The sequence below is a fragment of the Notamacropus eugenii genome, chromosome 1 (genome assembly GCF_028372415.1).
Source record: "Notamacropus eugenii isolate mMacEug1 chromosome 1, mMacEug1.pri_v2, whole genome shotgun sequence".
In the NCBI taxonomy this organism is placed as follows: Eukaryota; Metazoa; Chordata; class Mammalia; order Diprotodontia; family Macropodidae; genus Notamacropus; species Notamacropus eugenii.
This window is the reverse complement of record NC_092872.1, coordinates 9,184,642-9,204,665: the sequence shown is the minus strand read 5'-3', so window position 1 is coordinate 9,204,665 and position 20,024 is coordinate 9,184,642. Positions and strand designations below refer to the sequence as shown.

Genomic DNA, 20,024 nt, shown 5'->3' with positions numbered 1-20,024 from the left:
AAATCAGACTTTAAAAAAGCATTAAAATCTATCCAGCTCATACTGTGGATGAGCAAATAGCCTTCCTCCTGAGCCTGTCTTTGTGACATTGTCAAAAACAGCAGAAGGAGGGGTTGGGTCTGGCAGCGCGTGAGGTCAGAGGAGCAGACAGGCCAGCAGCGGCCGTCCGCTTACGGGGGCAAGGCCAGGTGTGGGGGGTTCTCTTATTTGGGGTGGAAACTATCCCTATTATAACTTGGCTTGAAAGATCTGCTGGAACGCCCGGTCCGACCCCCTCGTCCGTCAAAGACTAGGAAACTGAGACTCCTGGGAGAGAGCCGTGGCCGAGAAAGGCGCAGGGTGGTCCTCTGCGCCTACGGCCACCCCGAGGATGCATCCGCCATCCTTCCGTCCCTTTCCCAGCCAGAACACCAACGAGACGCGCAGACCTCCGGGCTACTAGAGCGCCGCCGGAAGCTGGCCTAGAGCCAGGCGATGGCCGCACCCACTTCCGGTCAGCCATAGTTCTTTTTATCCTTCCGTGAATGGCGGAGGTCTTCGGTCCTGTGCCCCCTTTCCTCTCCCTCCCTGTCGGGACCCTGGAGGTGGCTCAATCTTTGTTCCTTGTAAGTGTGGGCCCGGGTCCCAGGGAAGGGGGAAGGCTGCAACGAGGGCCAGTCCGCGGCCTGGGCGGCTTCCATCCTGGCCTTCAGGGGGCGGGCCCAACCACTCCCTCCTTTCCCCCGCCCCCAGCCAGAGTGTGGTGGGGAGGGGCCACCGCAGGGGCTGCTGGGAGGAGCCACTCTAGCTCCAGCCCCGCCCCCACCCCGCCTCCCTCCTCCAGGACCTTGGGCGGAGGCGGGCTTGGGCCGACCCCCCTCCCCGGCCTCGGGACCCCCGAAAGCGGCCTCCCCCAGCCCCGCGCCCCCGGCCCTTTGTGCGCATCCGAGGAAATCTCCGTAATGTGTTTGTGAACCTTGAAGGCGATATGACATGACGTCAGCGCTTAGAGTTCCTGGCCAAAGTGGCTTTCCAGCAGGCAGTCAGCAAGCATGTATTAGGCGCCCACTGTGTGCACGCCCTGGGGTGCAAAGAGAGGCAAACCCCGCTGCCTTGGAGGAGCTCAGTGTGAGGGGAGGGACACAAGCAGGACGGGCACTGGCTAGACTGGAGGAGGTGGGAAAGGCTTCCCCAAGACAGGGAGCCAGCAGGAAGAACATTCCAGACTAGGGGAGGAGCCACGAAATGCCTGGAGTTTCTCGGTGGGGGAGGGAGCGTTCAGAACTCCAAGTTGCCCCCAAAGGGAAGGCTAAGATACGTCAGGGGTGAGTTTATTGTGGAAAGAAAGTGAGGAGCCCAGTGTCACTGAAGACAGAGCCCTGGGAGCAGGTAGAGGCCAGGACAGGTAGCAGGGGCAGGTGAGCGGCAGCCCAGCAGAGGGGTCTGGGTGGGATCCTGGAGGGTGACGTGGTCAGGTCGGCCTCCTGCTCTTGACTGGTCTCTGAGTCACTGCTGCCTGCAGCCTCCCTGCACTTTGGGAAGATGTCCTGGACAGCTGAGTGGAGTGGGGAGAGACTTGAAGCATTTTATGAAGTCTGCGCTAGAAGGGGTCGTTTCATAAGCCTCTGTGGCAGGGTCCTAGCTAAAGAAGTGTTTAAATAATTAAAAACAAGAAGCTAAAGACAAGTGAATGCATCAGATGTATGGCATTTTCTACAAAGATGGAACTGGGAAGATAAATTGGGTTTTGAATCCATAGTACTGGGTGGTGTTGGATCCCCAAACATTTCAGACTACCTAAGGGAGCTCAGTTCAGTAGATGTTTGTCGAGTCCCTACCACATGCAAGTAACTGGCAGGCTGAGACAAAAAGAGGGAGAGGAGAGGACAGGCCTCTGCTTCAAAGAACTGAAATTTGTACCCAAATACAAGTAAAAGGCCAGAATGTAGTAAGTACAGGAGACTGCAAGGTATAGTGAGAATCTAAAAGTGTCAAGATAATTTCTGAACTGGAGCGAACTGGGAAACCCTGAGCAAAGAGGTAGCATTTGAGCTTCCATTTGAAGAATGTAGTGGACTTGGGTTGTGGTGGCCTGGGAATGGAACGGAAGGCAAAGCATTTAGTGAACTCGTATTCTGTGCTAAGCACTAGAAATAGACAATGAAAACTAAGACAGTCCTTACTCCAGGAGCTCACATCCTACCTTGAGAAAACAGCACCTGGAGGATGGCCAGTGTCCCTGTGCACTTCATGGCAGATGGTACAGCCAGAGTGCTTAGGCTCTGAGATGAAGGGTCAGGGTGGTACCTGGGGAAGAGAGTTGGGATGGTGAAGAACATTTCAAGAAGACAAGCCTTTGAGCAAAGTCAGGGAGATGGGAATGCACTTCTCAGGTTAGTGTCAAATTATGAAGGGCCTTGGCTAAACCAGATGAGGAATTTGATTTTTTATATTGCAGATAGTATGGAGTCATGGAAGGTTTTGGAGCAGGGGTTCAAATTAATCAGAACAGCTTAGACTTTTGGGGAGAATGATGAGACTGACAGCATTGAAGAGGAATTGTTAACTGATTGGATGTGGGAGGTGAGAGTGATTAGCTGAAGATGTCTAAAGTTTGTAGTGATTGGAAGGATAGAGATATCAGTAATTGAAACAGAGAAGTCAAGAGCAGGAGGAGCGGATTTTTGTTTTGGATGTATTGGTCAGAGAATCTCCCAGGCCAAAGAAGTAGGGAACTGTAGGCTGTGAAGAACAGCCACTTCTAGAACCTTGGTGTGTAATTTCCATTGGTGAATATCTACTACACGTTATTTTTAGAAGTGTAGCAGTTTAGATCAGCAACTTCTTGTTATGGAAGCAGCACAGGACAGGGTCAGAAGAACTGGGTTTGAGTCCTGGTTTTAATACTTAGCTGTGCCATGGATAAGCACTACTTAACCTTTCTGAGTCTGTTTTCTCATTTTTAAAGTGAGGATCTACTTCACAGAGCCGTGAGAAAAACATATTATGACCTGTTAAGCACCATGTAAATGGGAAACATGATTTCTGGTATGATAGTTTGTGTTTGGATAATAGGGAGGGGAGAGGGGAGAGAGAGAAAAGAATTTGGAACTCAAAATCTTATAAAAATGAGTATTGGAAACTGCCTTTACATGAAATTGGAAAAAATAAAATGCTATTAAGTGGGGGGAAAATTAAGAAATAAATAAACAAATACCTGAGTTGGTTGGTGAGTTACCTGTGTAGCTACATCAGTCTCTTTAGGTACCTTCTTTTTTCTTTTTTTCAGTTGCTTCTTATGCCCTCAGATTTGTGTTGGCAAGAATTGTGTATCCCTTCTGAGAAGACTTTTAGAGAAGAATTTTAGTCCATGAAGTTTTACCTAGGTTCTAAACTCTTTGAAATCTCTTTTCTGCAGTTTTAGGTAGTTTTCATGTCATACTGTGTCTAGCTCTTCTTTCCTCTCATCACAAACTCTGAGCGAGTCAACCCAATCAGGAATTGTTCTCTGTCCTCTTAACAAGTTACCAGTGGACATGCCTGCCCTCTTATCAAATTGAACTCCCTTAATTAATTCCCCTACCCAGTCCATAGTATATTGTGCAAGAGTCTGTTAGATGGTTCTATAATAATAAAGTGAACATAGCTGAGACACTGAATAATGTTGAAAGAAAGATTTGCTTTTGTGGGGCAAGTGGATTACCCGTTGTCAGAGACTAGATGGTGTGACTGTCCTTTTGTAAGGAATGAGCATTATGAGAGCCAGCATGGCTGAGTGGATAGAGAACTAAGTGGTCTTGGAGCCAAGGAGACTGAGGTCATATCCTGTCTCAGACCCTTCCTGCCATTATAAGGACTGGTCATATACTCTCTCAGCACCTCAGTTTTCTCATTTGTAAAATGAAGGAGTTAGATGAAATAGTGTTGTAAAATGTCTTCCAGTTCTAAATCCATGATCTAATGGGAAATATTATTTTCCTTCCACTGAAGGTGATTTTGTTAGTCTGGACCTGAACTTTCTGTCACTTGGTCATTTCTGAATGTTAACAGTGATTTCTGATACCTCTATAGGTGAAGTCATCCCAGGCCTGAGATTCTCAAGCCAAAGTTCTGAGACCAGAAATACAGTCAGGGACTTTGACTGATTGAGTTTCAGCTGCATCCAGGTCCTGGTGAGAGGCTGTGATGACTGCAGAGGTGAGGAAAGCCAGGTGTCTGGCCCCTAAGCTCTTGGGTGTCCAGAAGAAGAGGGACAAATCCCAAGGACCAGGATCAAGCCTCCAACAGGACAGCCAGATCAGCTGCGAAGTGTTTCGTCAGCACTTTCGGCAGCTGTGTTACCATGACACCTCTGGGCCACAGGAGGCCCTGAGCCAACTGCGTGACCTTTGTGAACGGTGGTTGAGGCCAGACATGAACTCAAAGATGCAGATTCTGGAGCTGCTGGTGTTGGAGCAGTTCATCACCATCCTGCCTGGGGAGCTGCGCACCTGGGTGCAGCTGCATCGTCCAGAAAGTGGAGAGGAGGCTGTGGCCATGGTGGAGAACTTCCAGAGACACCTTAATGGAGTGGGACAGAAGGTGAGAAGCAGAATCATTCATGGCAGAGTTAGGCTGTAGTGCAGAACGACTTTGTCAGCAGATGCAACTAACTGAAAAACAGGAGTCCTCAGTAAGCATGGCTTGGATACATTTTGCCTTCAGGATTCCTGGACCAGCTGCATGTGCTAGTCATAAAGCCTATATTGGAGTCCCAACTCTGTCATTTAGCTGTGCATCCTTGAGCAAGTTACAGCTCATTTTCTTCTCCTTTATCTATTGTATTGTATTTTTGTTGATTTTGTTCAACATTTCCTAATTACATTTGTAAACATTTAGTTATTGTTAATTTTTTAAAACTGTTTTCAGTTCCAAATTTTCTCCTTTCCTCCATCCTCCCTCCCACATTGAGAAAGTAAGAAATATGATGGCTGCTCCACATATGAAGTCATGCAAAGCATATTTCCACATTAGCCATTTCCTCTCATTTTTAAACTGAGAGTAATACTTTTGTTACACACACTTTGTTTAGGTTCGTGTTAAGGATCAAAGTGGTAAGTGTGTAAAACTCTGCATAATATAAGCAATGGTTACTATGTATAAGAAATACTTCTTGTAGCCGCTGACATTTCCAGACTCATAGCTGCAGAAGCATCATAGAGCCAGTTTAGCTTAGATACGGTAACTTCCATGGATGTTTTTGTCTCTGTCTTGATTGACAGGTCTTGAGGACAATAGATAATATTACAACCTTACATTTGCCTAGCAATTTATTTTCACTAAATGCAGTGTGGTGTTTTGAGAAGAATTGTGTGTTCTTGTGTGTGCTATTAAGTTACTACTTGTGTAAGCTTTAATAAGTCATGCAATGTTTCTGAGCTGTGAAATGGCAATGATCTTGTTCTCCCTACCTCTTAGGATTTCTAGGTAGCAGGAACTTTAAGAATTATCTCTTCCAAGCTTTTCTTACCATAGACAGGGAATCCAAGGCTTAGAAAGATTATGACTCATGAGGATAGTGACTGGAAAGGCTTGAAGTCTTATTAAAATGTTGCCTATTTACAATTTTACTTTGTTCTCACCAAAACCCTGTGAGGTGGGCAGGAGTAGTTTCTTACCTGTACTTTGTAGAAGTAACTGAGAGTTGGATTGCCAGACTCATTAGTGGCTGAAATTGGGACTGAGGATAACATCTGACCCTTATGTAGCACTTTAAGGTTGGGAAAGTGCTGTATCAACCTTAACTCATTTGAGCCTCAGTTTTAATTTATAATGGGGGACAAGGATCAGAGAAGGGACAGGACATCTGTTTTGGATGGGCTGACAACAGGGAGGTAGAGCATTTGTTTTCTCTATCAAGAACAATGATCTTTGCACTGGACGTGACAAAACAAAAATGGTTGACAAAGAGTTGATGCCCAAGATAAGTAAGAAGATGGTATGAAAACCCCTAGTTGCCCTTGATGTGATGAACTGCGTCCTTAGACACTGAAAGAACTGGCAGATGTGATTCCTGAGCCACTGTCAGTAATATCTGAAAGCTCATGGGACAGTGGGAGACATGACACAAGCTTGGAGAGGGGTAAATATTCTCACTTTCGACAGGGAAGAAAGCAGACTGCAAACTCTAGGTCAGTGAGCTTGACTTTGATTCGTGGGAAAATCCTAGAATGAATCCTTAAATCCTGCTCATTGGCAGACATCTCTACAGAAAAACAGTCCTTTCAGAGAGCTAGCTAGCATGGCTTTTTCCAGAAGAGATCATGCTGCACTAAGCTGCTTTCCTTTTTTGACCAGATTATGAAACTAATGCATAAGGATCTGCTGTGCATACCTGAGCTACATTTTAATAAAGCTTCTGATAACTGCCTCATACTGTTGTGGAGAGGATAGATGTTTATGACTAGGCCTGGGCTAGCATGAATAATGAATCCCCTGAAGTGTTCATATGGATTCTAACTTGCACTACTTGAGGTTATGATTATGCATAATATGGTAATTGGTTTTAGCCCAGTGGAAATATACAGAGTTTGAATACAGAATTTGAATCATGCCAGCATTTCTTCCTGCTGAACACAGCACCTAGCAGTAGTAGATAATGATGCAATCTGATCATTTCAGAGCTGGTTGGATGGCTGGCCTTATACTAATTGGTTATGGTTAATTGTCATTGTGGCAGGAGGTCTGCAGTGAAATACCCCAGTAAGTGACCCTGTGCCCTTTGACATTTTAATTAATGACTTGGATACGGCCTTAGGAGGCTTATCCAGTTTGCAGATGATACAAAAGTTAAGAAATATAGTTGGCACCAAATGGCAGAGTTAGGGTCCAGGAAGATCATGACATGCAGGAACGTTGGGCTGACTCCAGTGTTAATTCAGTGGGGATACCTGGGAGGTCTTGCACTTGAATACAGATTTTAAATTGTAGGGGAGCCATAGTGCCTGTTCTGAAAAAGATGTATGAGTTTGAGTGGACTCAATAGGAGTCAGCAGTGTGATGTGGCAATTGTGGGCTTCGTTAGAAAAGGCCTGGCCTCTAGGAATAGAGAGCTGCCAGTCCACTGGGTGGTGACCTCCACCAGACTTCATCTCCATTCTTGCGTTCAGGAATGGGTGCCACGGTTTAACAAGGCTGTTGGTAATCTGGGGAGTTTCCAGAGAAGGGCAGTGAGCCCAAAAGAGTAGAGGGCCAGTAGGAGGGCCTCCCTAGGCAGGGTAAATTGGTCCAGGGTAGGCCCATGTCCTAGGTGAGTCAGTTGGAGGCAGTGGAGATGATCATCCTCAAGTGTTCATTTCATGCTGAACATACTTGTTATACTGAAATTGGTTTGATGGCCGGCCTTAGAGTCATTGCTATGGTTGGTTCTCATTATGGCTGGAGGTCGTCCAGAGAGATAGAAATACTCATTCACTCACAGGTAGGTTGCACAATGGACAGAGCCTTGGATCTGGTGCCAGGAAGACCTGAGTTCAAACCACAGCTGAGACACCAAGTTATGTGACTCTTAGCAAGTCACTTAACCCCTGTCTGTCTCAGTTACAAAGACAGAATGAGATAATGTTTGTAAGGCTCTGCGCAAACCTGTGCTGTATAAATGTGAGCTTTCATTATTGTTATTGTTCTTATTTTAAGGCAGGCCTAGGCAGAAACACTGTTGGTGGGTGGTTTCTAGCATAAGGCAGGCACTGAAAAAACTGCTTGGTGATGTGCTTTGAATTAAATTACAGTGTAGGGCTGAGACCAGAGTGTAGTTGCCTGATATTGGATGTACAGTCTGTAGGCCTAGCAGAGAGGAAGGGCCCCAGTCAGATCTGCCTGTCCAGGTTCCAAGGAATTGTTGGACCCAGAGTGGGAAAATCCCTGGGCCAGAGCTTCCCTCCAGTCATTGCTCCTGTACTTGGGCCCTTTGTAATTCTCATCCTTTCCCTGGGTCTTGGTTTCATCAGCTGCCCCCCTGGCCCACAGCATTGGACTGTGGTCAGGAGAGTTGACATTTTGTAGAGCTATACTAATCTCATACTTCTCCAGCATTTTAAGGTTTACAAAGTTGTTTTCTCATGACGACTTTGTAAAGCAGGGAGTTGTGAGTGTTGACTTCTTGCATTTTGTGTATGAGGTCACTGAAGGTCATGTTTGCTCGTGGTCACTTAGCTAGTCTGTGACAGTCTTCTTCTGACATAAGGGTATGTTCCACTTTGAATTCTTAAGACTTAGAAATACTACTTGGTTCTCACAGCGAAACTTACAACCTCTCCATGTTACCTTACTTCCCCTTACAGGATTGCTGTGAGGGCAGAATGAGATAACTGATGTGAAAAGGTTTTCTATCGAAAGCAGGGCTCTGTGAATTTAAGAGTAAAACTTTACCTCTGCCTCCAGAAAAAACAGTTTTCATGGTACTTTACTATGGGGATTGGTAGAAAGCAATTAAAGAGGAATTCTGATAAGCTGCTGATGTGGGTGGATCCATTTATTTTATGATACTTATTTTAAGCCTGTTGAGGTATTGCACCTCTGTAGTCCTTGCTGGTGGGGAAGCCGAGGCTGATGAATCTATTGAGTTTGGGAGTTAAGGTAGGACTAAGGCAGAGCAAGTGTGTGTACTTTCTGTCATCAGTGTTGTGAGCCTCCAGAAACAGAGGACCACCAGGCTGACTGACAAGGGGTGAACTTGTTCAGGGCAGAAAAACAGCAGCTTTAAGCATCTGCACTGATGGGTATTAGGAAAGGACTTATGAATGACTGATATACTTCCAAGTGTGGGTGTGATAGGGAGATCTAGTCTTCAAAAAACAAAATTCAATTTAACAAGCGTTTATTAATTGACAGCTATATACAGATCACTGTTTTATGTACTAAAGGAGATAGAAAGTTGATATGAGACAGAGTCCTTATCTTCATGTGAACTCTAGGCTATTAGAATAATAGTAGCTTATTTATTTGGCACGTAATTAAATGTATCTGTTCCTTTTAGCTTCTAACATTCTTTGACTTGACCTGCCCCCAATGGCCCATTCAGGCATCTGTCAGGAGTCCAGTTGGGTTCTCTAGGTGCCTGGACCTCTGTTGCTGAATAACTCTCCATGAGCATAGTCTTTTGTGTAAGTATTTCTTCTATGCCCACGTAGAATGTCCACCAGCAAACACCAGCAGCACACTCCTCCTTGGTGGCCCTGAAATCACACTTAGAATATCAAGAACTTGTTCTTTCAGGATTTGGTGACATTGGAGGATGTTTCCATGGATGTTACCAAGAAGGAATGGAAGAGTTCAGCAGCTGCTCAGAAGACCTTCTTTCGAGATTTGATGCTGGAGAATTATCGGGATGTAGTATCACTGGGTAATAATTTTATTGGCCCACTTTAAAACCTTGCTTTAGGTACTTTCTCTTACTTCGTGCCTGTTGCTAAATAAACAGTTTCTGTTAATGCTTTTAAGGGTTAATACAAATCTGAAAGTGCCAAACCTCTATTTTCAAGGCTTTTCAGCTCCATAGAGAAGTAATGTGTCAGGAAATTGTTTTTAAAGCTTTCTCTTTGTAAAAGTTTATTGATTCTTGTTTATTCTTCACCCTTCTCCCTTCCTAAAGACCTCATTAGGGTGCCCTTTCTCAGCTTTTCTAAGCCCCAGAATCCTCAAATGGTTTGCTATTGATTTTTCCTCCCTAACTAGGAAGGAGAGAATAAAAGAAGCTAATTTGGCATCTGGTTCTAAATCACTGGATTCTGCCTCAGTCTTCCAGGTTTCCAGGTGCCCTGCCTGTGGGTCTACACCTCCCTCTTGCTTTCTCTGGGCATTTAATTGCCTTCCATATATGTTCTTTCCAGGCATAGGGTTTAAATGGTTATCTGTGACTCTAGGCATCATTCAGTCCCATTTTCTTCTCCATAAGCAGGATTCCCATTTTTGAAACCTACAGGAATCTCCCAGAGAGAGGAAGAACCATGGGATCTAAAACATGAGGCACCTCTGGACTTGGAAGTTAGGAAGAGTGTCTGTACAGGTAAGGGAGGGAGGGCTCTCCTATTCTGACTCTTTCATGTCTTCACATTTATTTAATTATTGAATTTTTTATTTTTCTAGATCAAGTGTGATTTCATTAGCATAAAGAACTTCCAGTTAGGAAACTGTTTTAATTCAAGTTACTACTTCCTTGGCTCAGAGTCTTAGAGAGTTGCCTGTGGCACTGCAGAGATTGTGGTTTGTCCATGACCACTCAGTCAGTAGGTGTCAGAAATGGGACCTGGAAGCAGATCTTATTGATCCCAAAACTAGCTGTCTACATCCACAATGCATTGCTGCCTCTTATAAACTTAATTGGCAGTAAGAGACAAATAAAGAAATGTGTGTCAAATTAGGTATAAAACTGTTTATATGATCCTTTGCATGTAACAAAGCAGAGTCAACCTAATTAACAATCAAAATGTGTCTGGTGTCTTTTTGAAAATCCATGTCAAATTCAGATATTTTTGGTTGTGTGTGTGCCAGTAAGAGAGACACACATAGACGCACGCACGCACACACACACATTTTACCCTAATAGAGAGAGCTGACATTGGAGTTAGGTAAGGAAGACTTGGGTGGGACTCTGTCCAGGGTTAAGACTGAATGTAAGCCATCAGGGATGGAGAGCCTGTCACATACTGACTGTGTGGCCTTGTCAAGACTTTTCACTCTTTCGTGCCCCACACAGCTCCTTCATACCAAAGAGGTTGCAGAATAATTGCTGGTCTGCACTGGCACAGGCAGTTTCTTCACCAGGGAGGTTCCTACCACAATGAAATCACATCCACAGCTGTGGGTATAAATATATAATATTTGCTAATACAGAAATGTCTCTATGGAGAGAGATGTCTGAATACAGAACGACTCTGGTGCTTTTGCTTTTTTCCTTCACGTCCCTTAATATGAATCTGTTTCCTTCTCTGCTTTATATGTATCATTTTTATGACACTGTAATATTCTGTTTTATTTATGCACCATAGCTTATTCAACCAGTACTCATTTAGTGTATTTGTTTGCAGGTTTCTACTATTACAAATAGAGCAGTTGTAAATATTTTTTTTTACAGACAGGTCATTTTGATGGTATCAATTAGGATAAAATTCAGTTTTTAATTCGTTGGCTCAAAAGACAAGATTCACCTAGATTTAGTAGTGGTGGAAGGGACCTTTGAGGTTGTCTAGTCTGGCCCCTCATTTAGGTTACTGAAGCTGCTAGAAGCTAGAGACTGACCCACAGTCGCCCACATGAGAAGTAGAAACAGAAGGCAGTGGCTTTGGTGTCCTTGGATGTGGAGTCAGGAGGGACCTGTATTTGGGCCCTGGGCGGGTCATTCCACTTCTGAGCCTCAGCTTTCCCACAAATAAATAATAAATAATCTGAGTTTACATATGTAAGGCATTTTGCAAATCTCTAAGTGCTGGTTACATGCCAGCTATGGAGAGTATTGGTTTTAGGGTGACGTAGATGGCTGCACCACTCTCCACAGTGTTTGCCCTAGTCTGTCGTTTCCCCTCCAACCTGGGCAGAGGCAGCTTAGGGCTGGGCAGAGAATGCTGGATTTGAGGTAGAGATGGTTTGTTTGGAACTCAGCTCTGTGACTCACTCACCTCACCTCTCAGGTTTTTTCCCTGTGAAAGGAAGGCTCCCATAGATGACTCCTGAGGTCCCTTCCACGTTCTCAGTCTGTGATCCCCTATCCCGCACCCCATCGAATTTTAGGATTTTTTTCTGTTTTCTCCTGTAATGGCTATTGTCCTCATTTGTTAAAATGTTGAAGACATTTTACTGAGAAATGCCTTAACCCACACAGTCTTGGAATCTGACAGCTGGGGACAGTTGGGTGTACGTTTGATCAGTAGCTGCCTTGGAGTTAAAAGACCTGGTTTTGGTTCCAGCTATGTTTCTTAGGGAAGCTGTTCTCTCTAGGCCTCACAGGCTTTTCATCTGTAAAATCGAGGTAGAGGGTTACATGATTTCTAGGGTCTCTTCTGGCTCTAAATCCCATGGCTCATTTTAGATTTACAAGTCCCTTTTATAATTTCCCAAATAGCCTCTCTTTGAACACCCCTAGTGAAGGGAATTTCCTTACTTCCTGAGGAAGCTCATTTCCTACAGACCTCATTGCTAGAACTTGTTTAGATGCATGGAAAACTGCCCCTTATGACTTCTCTGTCCTGGGTTTTAGTTCCTCTCTTTGGAGTCAAGTAGACCTTCCAGTAGTTGAAATGAATCATGTTCCTCTCACGTCTTATCTCTTCCATGCTAAACCTTGTTCCTTCAGTTGTAACCAGTCGTGATGTGGAAGTGAGTCCCCACACCAAACTGTCCTTTGGAAAACTCAAGTTAAACCTTGCCTTGGCACCAACCAGGGGAGTGCCTGTTTGTGGTAGCTGATGCAGGATTTTACACCTATAGTGCCTTTGCTCTAGTGAGAGGAGGGAGGTCTTTATCTTCCATCATCTTTCCTGTGGAACCAGTATTGGGAATCACCTGTAATCTGAGTTCAGTTGCTTTGAACGTTTTTCTCACTTTATTGGCATCGTAGTGGACTGTACATCATTCTCCTGCTCACTGTCTTCATTGGCCATTACTTCCTATGGGTCTTCCCACTGTTTGAAAAGTTCCTTGTATTTATTTGTCCCTTGTTCCCCCTATGGTACATCAGTATGATTTCATGCCTATGCCACAATTTGCCCAGCCATTCTCATATTGCTGGACACTGGCTCCTTTCACCCCCAAATTTTGTGCTTTCACAGAAAATGCTACCAAATTATTGTGAAAATATGGTATCTTTTCTTTTTTCTTTGATCTCCTTGGGGGGTATGTACAGGATTTTGGTGAGAGGGTTATGACTGTTTTTTTGACTTTTGTAATGTAATTCTAAATTATTTTACAGAACAGTTGGAGCATTTTAGTTTATCTGGATGTTCTCCTATGGTGAAACCTCAGAATTGTTTTCATTTGCATGTTTCTCGTAGTGATTTATAGCATTTTAAAAATATAGTTAATAGTTTACAGTTTTCCTTTGGGAATGATTTGTAGATATCCCTTAACCAATTATCTTTTGGGCAGTGGCTCTTAGTCACGTATTTGCATTAATTCCCAATATATCTTGGATATCAGACCTTATTGTTACAGATCTTAGGGTTATGGATGTATAGCAGAAGGGACTTTGGAGGGAAGTATACCTCATTTTGCAGTTAAGAAAACTGAGAAATTATGTGATTTGCCAAGGTCATCCACATAGGGATAGAGCCAAAATTTAAATCCTTGTACTCTGATTCCTCATCTAGCAATTTTGATGCTTCACATACTACTACTCAGCAGAGCTGAGTTTTGAACCCAGGATCTCTGACTCACAGTATATCAGCAGCAGGGTCCCTCTCTTGCCCATGGGATCAGGAAGCACTCTCCAGTCAGCAGATAGCAAGTCTGCGTCCTTTTTCCTATGGGACAGATCTGGGCCCCAAGCTCAGGGTTGATCATATAGTGGGCCCTCAGTAAATTCACTCAGACACTTACTGAGCACAGTGGATAGACCCCTGGGCCTGGAATCAGGATAGCCTAATTCAGATCTGGCCCCAGACCCCTGCCAGCTGTGTCACCTTGGGTGAGTCTCTTGACCTCACTTTGTTTCAGTTTCCTCAGCTGTAGAAATGGCACCTGCCTTCCAGTTGAGAGGTCGATGTGAGCGTCAAATGAGATAATACTTGTAAAATGCTTAGCATGGTGCCTGGCATATAGTAGGCACTTTGTAATTGCTAGCTATTATTGTTAATTATCATCACCATCATTATTTGAGCAAGAAATATGATGGAAATATCACACCCCCCCACTGACCATCTTCTTTTATTATCCTAGTCTAGTTGCATTTATTTGTTTGTGGACAAAGTTTTTAATCCTAGTGCTTTTCCCATTTGTTATGTTCTCTCTGTCTAATCCCTGTAGTTTCCTCTGTCCCACCATTGTGGACTGTCTGCACTTTTTGCTGTCATTTCCGTCCATTTGTGAACAGATTGCAGCCCAATTTGCCATTGTTTCTGCTGGGTCATCTCATCTGCCCACATCTTGATATAAATCCTTTTTTTAGACCTTTGGAATTCATGAGTTCCTAGAGTACTTTAATATTGTATGATATAATTCTTTTCCTGTTCCCAGACTTGAAATGGTGACAGTTGCATTTTGATTTTCAGAAGGTGATCATGTGACTGAAAATGAGGAATCTGCTTCAAAGCCAGAAATTTTTGGTGAATCAGAATCACATAATGGTTCATTAGAAAGTCTCCAGAAGGACTTTTTCCAGGCATCTAAAAGTGGAGAAGCCTGTGAAAGGGAAAGCTTACTAGAGCAGCCACAAGTAACACTCCCAGAAGAAGATATTCAAAGAATTGACAGTGATTTTATGGAAATGATAGTCCAGAAAAAGAAAATCCCTACTGAAGAGAGAGATGAGAAGTGTACAGACTTCTGGAAAAGTTTTAGCCTTGTCTCAAACCCTGTTACTCATGAGAAAATTTCAAGAGGACAGAAGTCTTATCAGTGTAATGAATGTGGCAAATACTTCAATCGGAGCTCACACCTTATTGGACATCAGAGAATTCACACTGGAGAGAAACCTTATGAATGTAATGAATGTGGGAAAAGCTTCAGACAGACTTCTCAGCTTATTGTACACCTGAGAATCCATACAGGTGAGAAGCCTTATGAATGTAATGAGTGTGGAAAAGCTTACCGTCACAGCTCACATCTTATTCATCACCAGAGACTCCACAATGGTGAAAAACCTTACAAATGTAATGAATGTGTGAAAGCCTTCACTCAAAGCTCTCAACTTATTGATCATCAGAGAATCCATACTGGTGAGAAACCTTATGAGTGTAACATGTGTGGTGAAGCCTTTAGTCGAAGTAAAAGCCTTATTAGACATCAGATACTTCACACTGGGGAGAAGCCTTATAAGTGTAGTGAATGTGGGAAAGCCTTCTGTTCTAATAGGAACCTTATTGATCATCAGAGAACTCACACTGGAGAGAAACCTTATCAGTGTAATGAGTGTGGCAAGGCCTTTAGCAGGAGCAAATGCCTTATTAGACATCAGAGCCTTCATACTGGGGAAAAACCTTACAAATGCAGTGAGTGTGCGAAGACCTTCAGTCAAGGTTCTCAACTTATTGACCATGAGAGAATTCACACTGGAGAGAAACCTTTTGCGTGTAGTGAGTGTGGCAAGGCATTTAGCCTGAGCAAGAGCCTTATTCGACATCAGAGACTTCATACTGGAGAGAGACCTTATAAATGCAATGACTGTGGAAAATCCTTCAATCAGAACTCACACCTTATTATACATCAGAGAATTCATACTGGGGAGAAACCCTATGAATGTAATGAATGTGGGAAGGTCTTCAGTTATAGCTCAAGTCTTTTGGTCCATAAGAGAACCCATACTGGGGAGAAGCCTTATGAATGTCATGATTGTGGAAAAGCTTTTAGTGACAGTTCACAACTAATTGTACATCAGAGAATCCACACTGGGGAGAAACCCTATGAATGTAAGGAATGTGGGAAAGCCTTCAGTCAGCGTTCAACTTTTAACCATCATCAGAGAATTCACTCTGGAGAGAAACATTCATCTTTAGTCTAGTCAGTCTGTTAAATTGTGGTGCTCATAACACAGAATAACAGAAAATTTCATTTATATTAAAAAAAACCCTCACCTTTGTTTTCAGGGTCTAATTGATCCAAAATCTTAAAAATGTTTCCATTTGTTTCACTGGGAGATAAGGTGTGAGAATGTGTCTTGGTCACTCTAGTGGAAAATGGACAACATAATAACTTTATCAGGCATAGTTTGCTTTGTAAATATATGAAATCCATTCTTTGCTTCAGTTTTATTTCCCCAATCACATTTTAAACTTTGCAAGGCAAGTCTCCCGTTATTCATATTTCTCTCCTTTAGTGTCTGCTTCAACCACTTCTTTGATTTACTTTGCTGTATTTCTTGGCTGCATGTCTATTTCTTTCTATTTCTCCACTATTCTAGACCAAACACTTAGTATATTTAATTGAACTTAATTAGAATGGCTGGTCCCTGAAGTTCATCTGTATCAGAAAGGGAGCTGGCCAAGAGTTGGGATGGTATTTCCTTTCCTTCTTCCCCTGTAGTACTTCCTTTTCCTCTTTTCATTCTCTGTTCTTCAGGTTTTTTAAAATGGAACCCCAATATTCTGGTAGAAACATTCTCCATTTCCTTTCTCACACTGGTGAGTCTTCAGTGTTTTTAACTTTGTGCTTTATTTTTGTGTCACTGTATCAAAGATCTGTGATTTTGGCTATAACTCCCACAGATTGCAATTTACCTAAATTTTGATAGATATCTCAAGAGGATTTGGTGATGACTCGAGATTAAGTGACTTGCCCAAGAACACAGAGTGTCAAGAGGCAGGATTCAAATCAGGTTTTCCTGATCCCAAATCCAGCCCTATCCACTACCATGCTTACAGTTTGATCCAACCAGTGTTCATTATTTGCCATGTAATTAATTACATTTTTTACCCCAGATGGAGTGTAGATTCTTTGGTGGCAGGGACTGCCTCTTTCCCATCATACTTAAACAAGTGACAATAAAAATCCTCAACAAGCGTTTTAGTATTAATATACGATGTAGCTAATGGTGTGATTATCCAGTGGTGGACTCTACATCTGCATTAGACTGGGACCTTTCTGAGGGTGAATGATGTTTCCTCCTGGCACTCCTAGGATGTGTTGATGTGTGTAGTGGTCCCAAGGGATAGAATGACCTTTATGGGGAAGAACCTGACCTTGTTTTTACTGTTGTTATCATTTTTTCAAAATGTATTTAGCTTATTTTTTATTACCTTATTGTCCTTACCTTATTCTATAGAGCACTTTGGATGTTCTGTGTCATTGTTCATTATTTACCTCAGGCTCTTAATAATGACAGTTGAATTGACTAGATAAAACACAGTCCCTGCTTTGATGGAGCTTATAGATTTGTAGAGGGATGAGACCCATACACAGAAGTACAATAGCCAATAGGCCATGAATAGCGCTCCAGAGAAGGGGACAGAATTGTTTCAGCCAGAGGGGTCAGACTGGCCAGCAGGCCTGTGAATTCCCATGTGCCTCAGAACCAAATTAAAATAGATGTACAAGAGAAATAAAAATTCACCATAATGATAAGAAGTGGCTTTCTCAGACAGGGATCCAATTCTCCTTGGGTTTGACAGCACTGCTTTAGACAGGGGCAAAATCAATTCCTTTACATTTACAAATAATTAAGCTTAAAGATCTTTATCTTGTGGATAAACTATTTATTTTTCAGATATTGTTTTCTGTTTTTGTTAGTGGCTCCTGTAATAAGCTAAGAAGATGCTGATCCTGGTTTTCCTTTCTGCCCTTCTCATTATTTCATATTTTTTCACATAGATTTCTCTTCCTCAGGGAAATAGGTGGTGTTTTTCTGCTGTTTCCATGGCAATATTTTCTGTTCACGTGACGCAGTAGGCAGGTCTGTCTGCCTAGCTGGATACAGATAACATATTTATGAACAGACCGAGTTAAAGCACAAGCAAAAAACCTTTTGTCCTCATCATTTCTATTCAATTTAACAGTTACTTTGCATATTTTTTATTGCCTGTTTTTATATTGCCAGCGTGGAAATTTGTTATGCTTGACTCTACCTGTTTGTGATGGGATTTATTTTTCTTGCTTTCCCAGTGTAGGGCGTGGGGGAAGGGGAGGACAGAATATATTGTTTCATAAGCACTGCTGAGTCCCTAGCTTCTCTCACACTGTGATAACGAGAGCAGTAATGATCAGATATCCAGTAGGTCTGGGCTCATTAGAACAGGAGAGTGAGACTTTCACCATATCATGATGATACCCCTTGATTGGCAGTTATACCACTTTGGATCCATGGCATTTGCTGCCAAAGCAGAATATAGACTAAAACAAAACAAAGCAGTGGGTTAATAGTGAAAAGTCTCAAATTTTGGACTAGAGTGGATGTCAGGAAAACCTTCCTAACAAAATTATCCTCAAGTGTAATTAGGAGGAGGTTCTCCCCTTTTGGAAATATTCAGATGGAGGCTGGAAACTCATTTGCTAAGTATGTTATTGTAGTTTTCCATTTGCAACTAAATCTAAAGGTTGTTTTTGTCCTGCCTTCCTCCCTCTGCCCTTTCTCCCCTCGCCCTGCCCCCAGCCCCATGGCCCTATCTAAGTTACACTATTATGGTTGGTGACACATATTTTTCATAAAATCAGGTCCATCAGCTGTCTGCGTAATCAATGTGGGAGTCCCGTTAGCTCAGTACTCTTGGAATCATTGCCACCTCCAAGCATCAGCATACATGTTTTCTAGATGTGGAGACCAGTACATCCACATTTTTGTGAGGAATTTGTTATCTGGTCTATGACTCACTTTGTGACTGAATTTTAATGTCTGACAAATCAGAACTCAGAGAAAAACCAGTATCAGTGCCTACTCGATCCGTTTACTTCTTTAAGGTATTTCATTTGTAGAATGGTACAGGCTCACTTTGACACGGGTACAAAACAGTCCCCAGGCCTTCTGCTGCAGCAATAAGTGCCCCAAAGGGGACCAGAAGGTCATAAAACAGTCTTTGGTGTTGCTGCTTTTTCACCATTACTCCTGATTTTGCCTTCTGTGGAACATTCTCTGTATGGTAGTTCTAGTAACTACTTCTAGACTGCTAGTGTCAAACAAAGGCTTATAAATTCTGAGCACCACCCCTTCCCCCCAGTCTCCAACCCTGTTTTTAACAGTTTATCTTGCTTCTCACTGAATGACATCAGCAAGACTGAATTGGAACAAATCTAATCCCAGAATATATTTGGGTCCCAGAAACACATTTATTGAACTGTCTGAAGTGGGTTAATCTGGGTGTGTACAAGGCAATTTCAGTATTTAAAGAACTTGATTTTTTCCCCTCTATGCATATGTAAAACTGGTTCACAAGTCATCAAGTTACCCTGTTAACCTGAGGTAATATTATGTATTCCACAGAATCCAAAACAGTTTGGTTCAAGTCTCAGCTCTGCACTTGTACCCTTGTAAAATATTTTATCAATAAATGAACAAATTCTATTCTCAGTCTTCAGTAAGGACTTCTTCAAAGCATAATGATAAAAGTAATTCCATTTTTATAATGAATTCCCTTATTTTGGGTAAATAACAAGCAACAGACTATTTATAAACTATCAGGCTACATGTCTGATGGCCACAAGAAATCTCTAAGGCCATGCCAATGACCTTTTATTTTCAAAAATCAATTTTTGTTCTCTTTTTTGGACCTTATATGAAGTGCCAGTTTTGAATATCCTCTGTAAATAATCTCCTAAGGCTTCTGGGCCAATTATTCTGTGTATTAAGTTCTTAAGATTTACCAAACACTAATCAGGGACACCAACGGAAAAGCTCCACCATCTCCAATAGATGTTGTATTCTCCTCAAAAGTACAGGTTATTGCTGTACCACAAGACTTGTAGAGATTTTAACTTAAGTTCTGGCTAATTACAGATTTTACGTTATCTATACTGGTTCTCTCGTTTCTCCATATTTGACAAGTTTTTATACTGGTTAAAACTTTTCATGGGGCAAGTGGGACACACTCAACCACTATTATCCCTGTAAAGCCTATTCTAAGGGAGTAAAACATGATTTAGGAAACAATGTACCATCAGCAAAACACTCCAGGTAACAGTAACTTGAGGCAAAATTCAATTGATGCAAAAAAGTCTCACCTAAAATAAGCATGTGTCAGTATATTTTGCCCCCTTTTATTATATGAGAATGACTAAACCAATTACTTGAAATTAGTTCTTTTCCACTTTGTCTCCAGTCTTTATACAAACACTTTTGACAGTGTCCCAACATCGTGGAACAGGATTCTGTTACAGGGCAGAACCCTGCACTGCCTCATGCCACAGACCCTTGGAGAGTCAGCTACCCAAGA

At 42.6% G+C, this 20,024-nt stretch overlaps 1 protein-coding gene across 7 annotated transcripts; it reads left to right on the top strand.

Moving 5' to 3' along the window:
- The first annotated feature begins 131 nt into the window (after positions 1 to 131).
- LOC140533070 (uncharacterized) lies at positions 132 to 19,156 on the top strand. 7 transcript variants are annotated; one of them, XM_072652437.1, is made up of 5 exons: positions 132 to 493; positions 8,996 to 9,122; positions 9,235 to 9,361; positions 9,914 to 10,024; positions 14,220 to 19,156. In XM_072652437.1, exons 2-5 carry the CDS (start codon positions 9,105 to 9,107, stop codon positions 15,665 to 15,667), a joined length of 1,704 nt encoding a protein of 567 aa, XP_072508538.1. In that variant the 5' UTR covers positions 132 to 493; positions 8,996 to 9,104; the 3' UTR covers positions 15,668 to 19,156. The 7 variants fall into 7 exon arrangements, with proteins under 7 accessions (XP_072508538.1, XP_072508506.1, XP_072508534.1 ...); XM_072652405.1 differs by lacking the exon at positions 8,996 to 9,122 and adding an exon at positions 4,051 to 4,560 and having other exon boundaries at positions 138 to 493; XM_072652433.1 differs by lacking the exon at positions 8,996 to 9,122 and adding an exon at positions 4,051 to 4,560 and having other exon boundaries at positions 139 to 605; positions 9,941 to 10,024.
- Positions 19,157 to 20,024: the final 868 nt, after the last annotated feature.

What these genes read in the sequence shown, in the direction of transcription:
- LOC140533070 (XM_072652405.1), top strand. Translation starts at nt 4,165, where the DNA reads ATGACTGCAGAGGTGAGGAAAGCCAGGTGTCTGGCCCCTAAGCTCTTG. An exon ending in TTAATGGAGTGGGACAGAAG is followed by an intron (nt 4,561 to 9,234) that starts GTGAGAAGCAGA and finishes TTGTTCTTTCAG; the next exon opens with GATTTGGTGACATTGGAGGA. An exon ending in TCGGGATGTAGTATCACTGG is followed by an intron (nt 9,362 to 9,913) that starts GTAATAATTTTA and finishes CTTCTCCATAAG; the next exon opens with CAGGATTCCCATTTTTGAAA.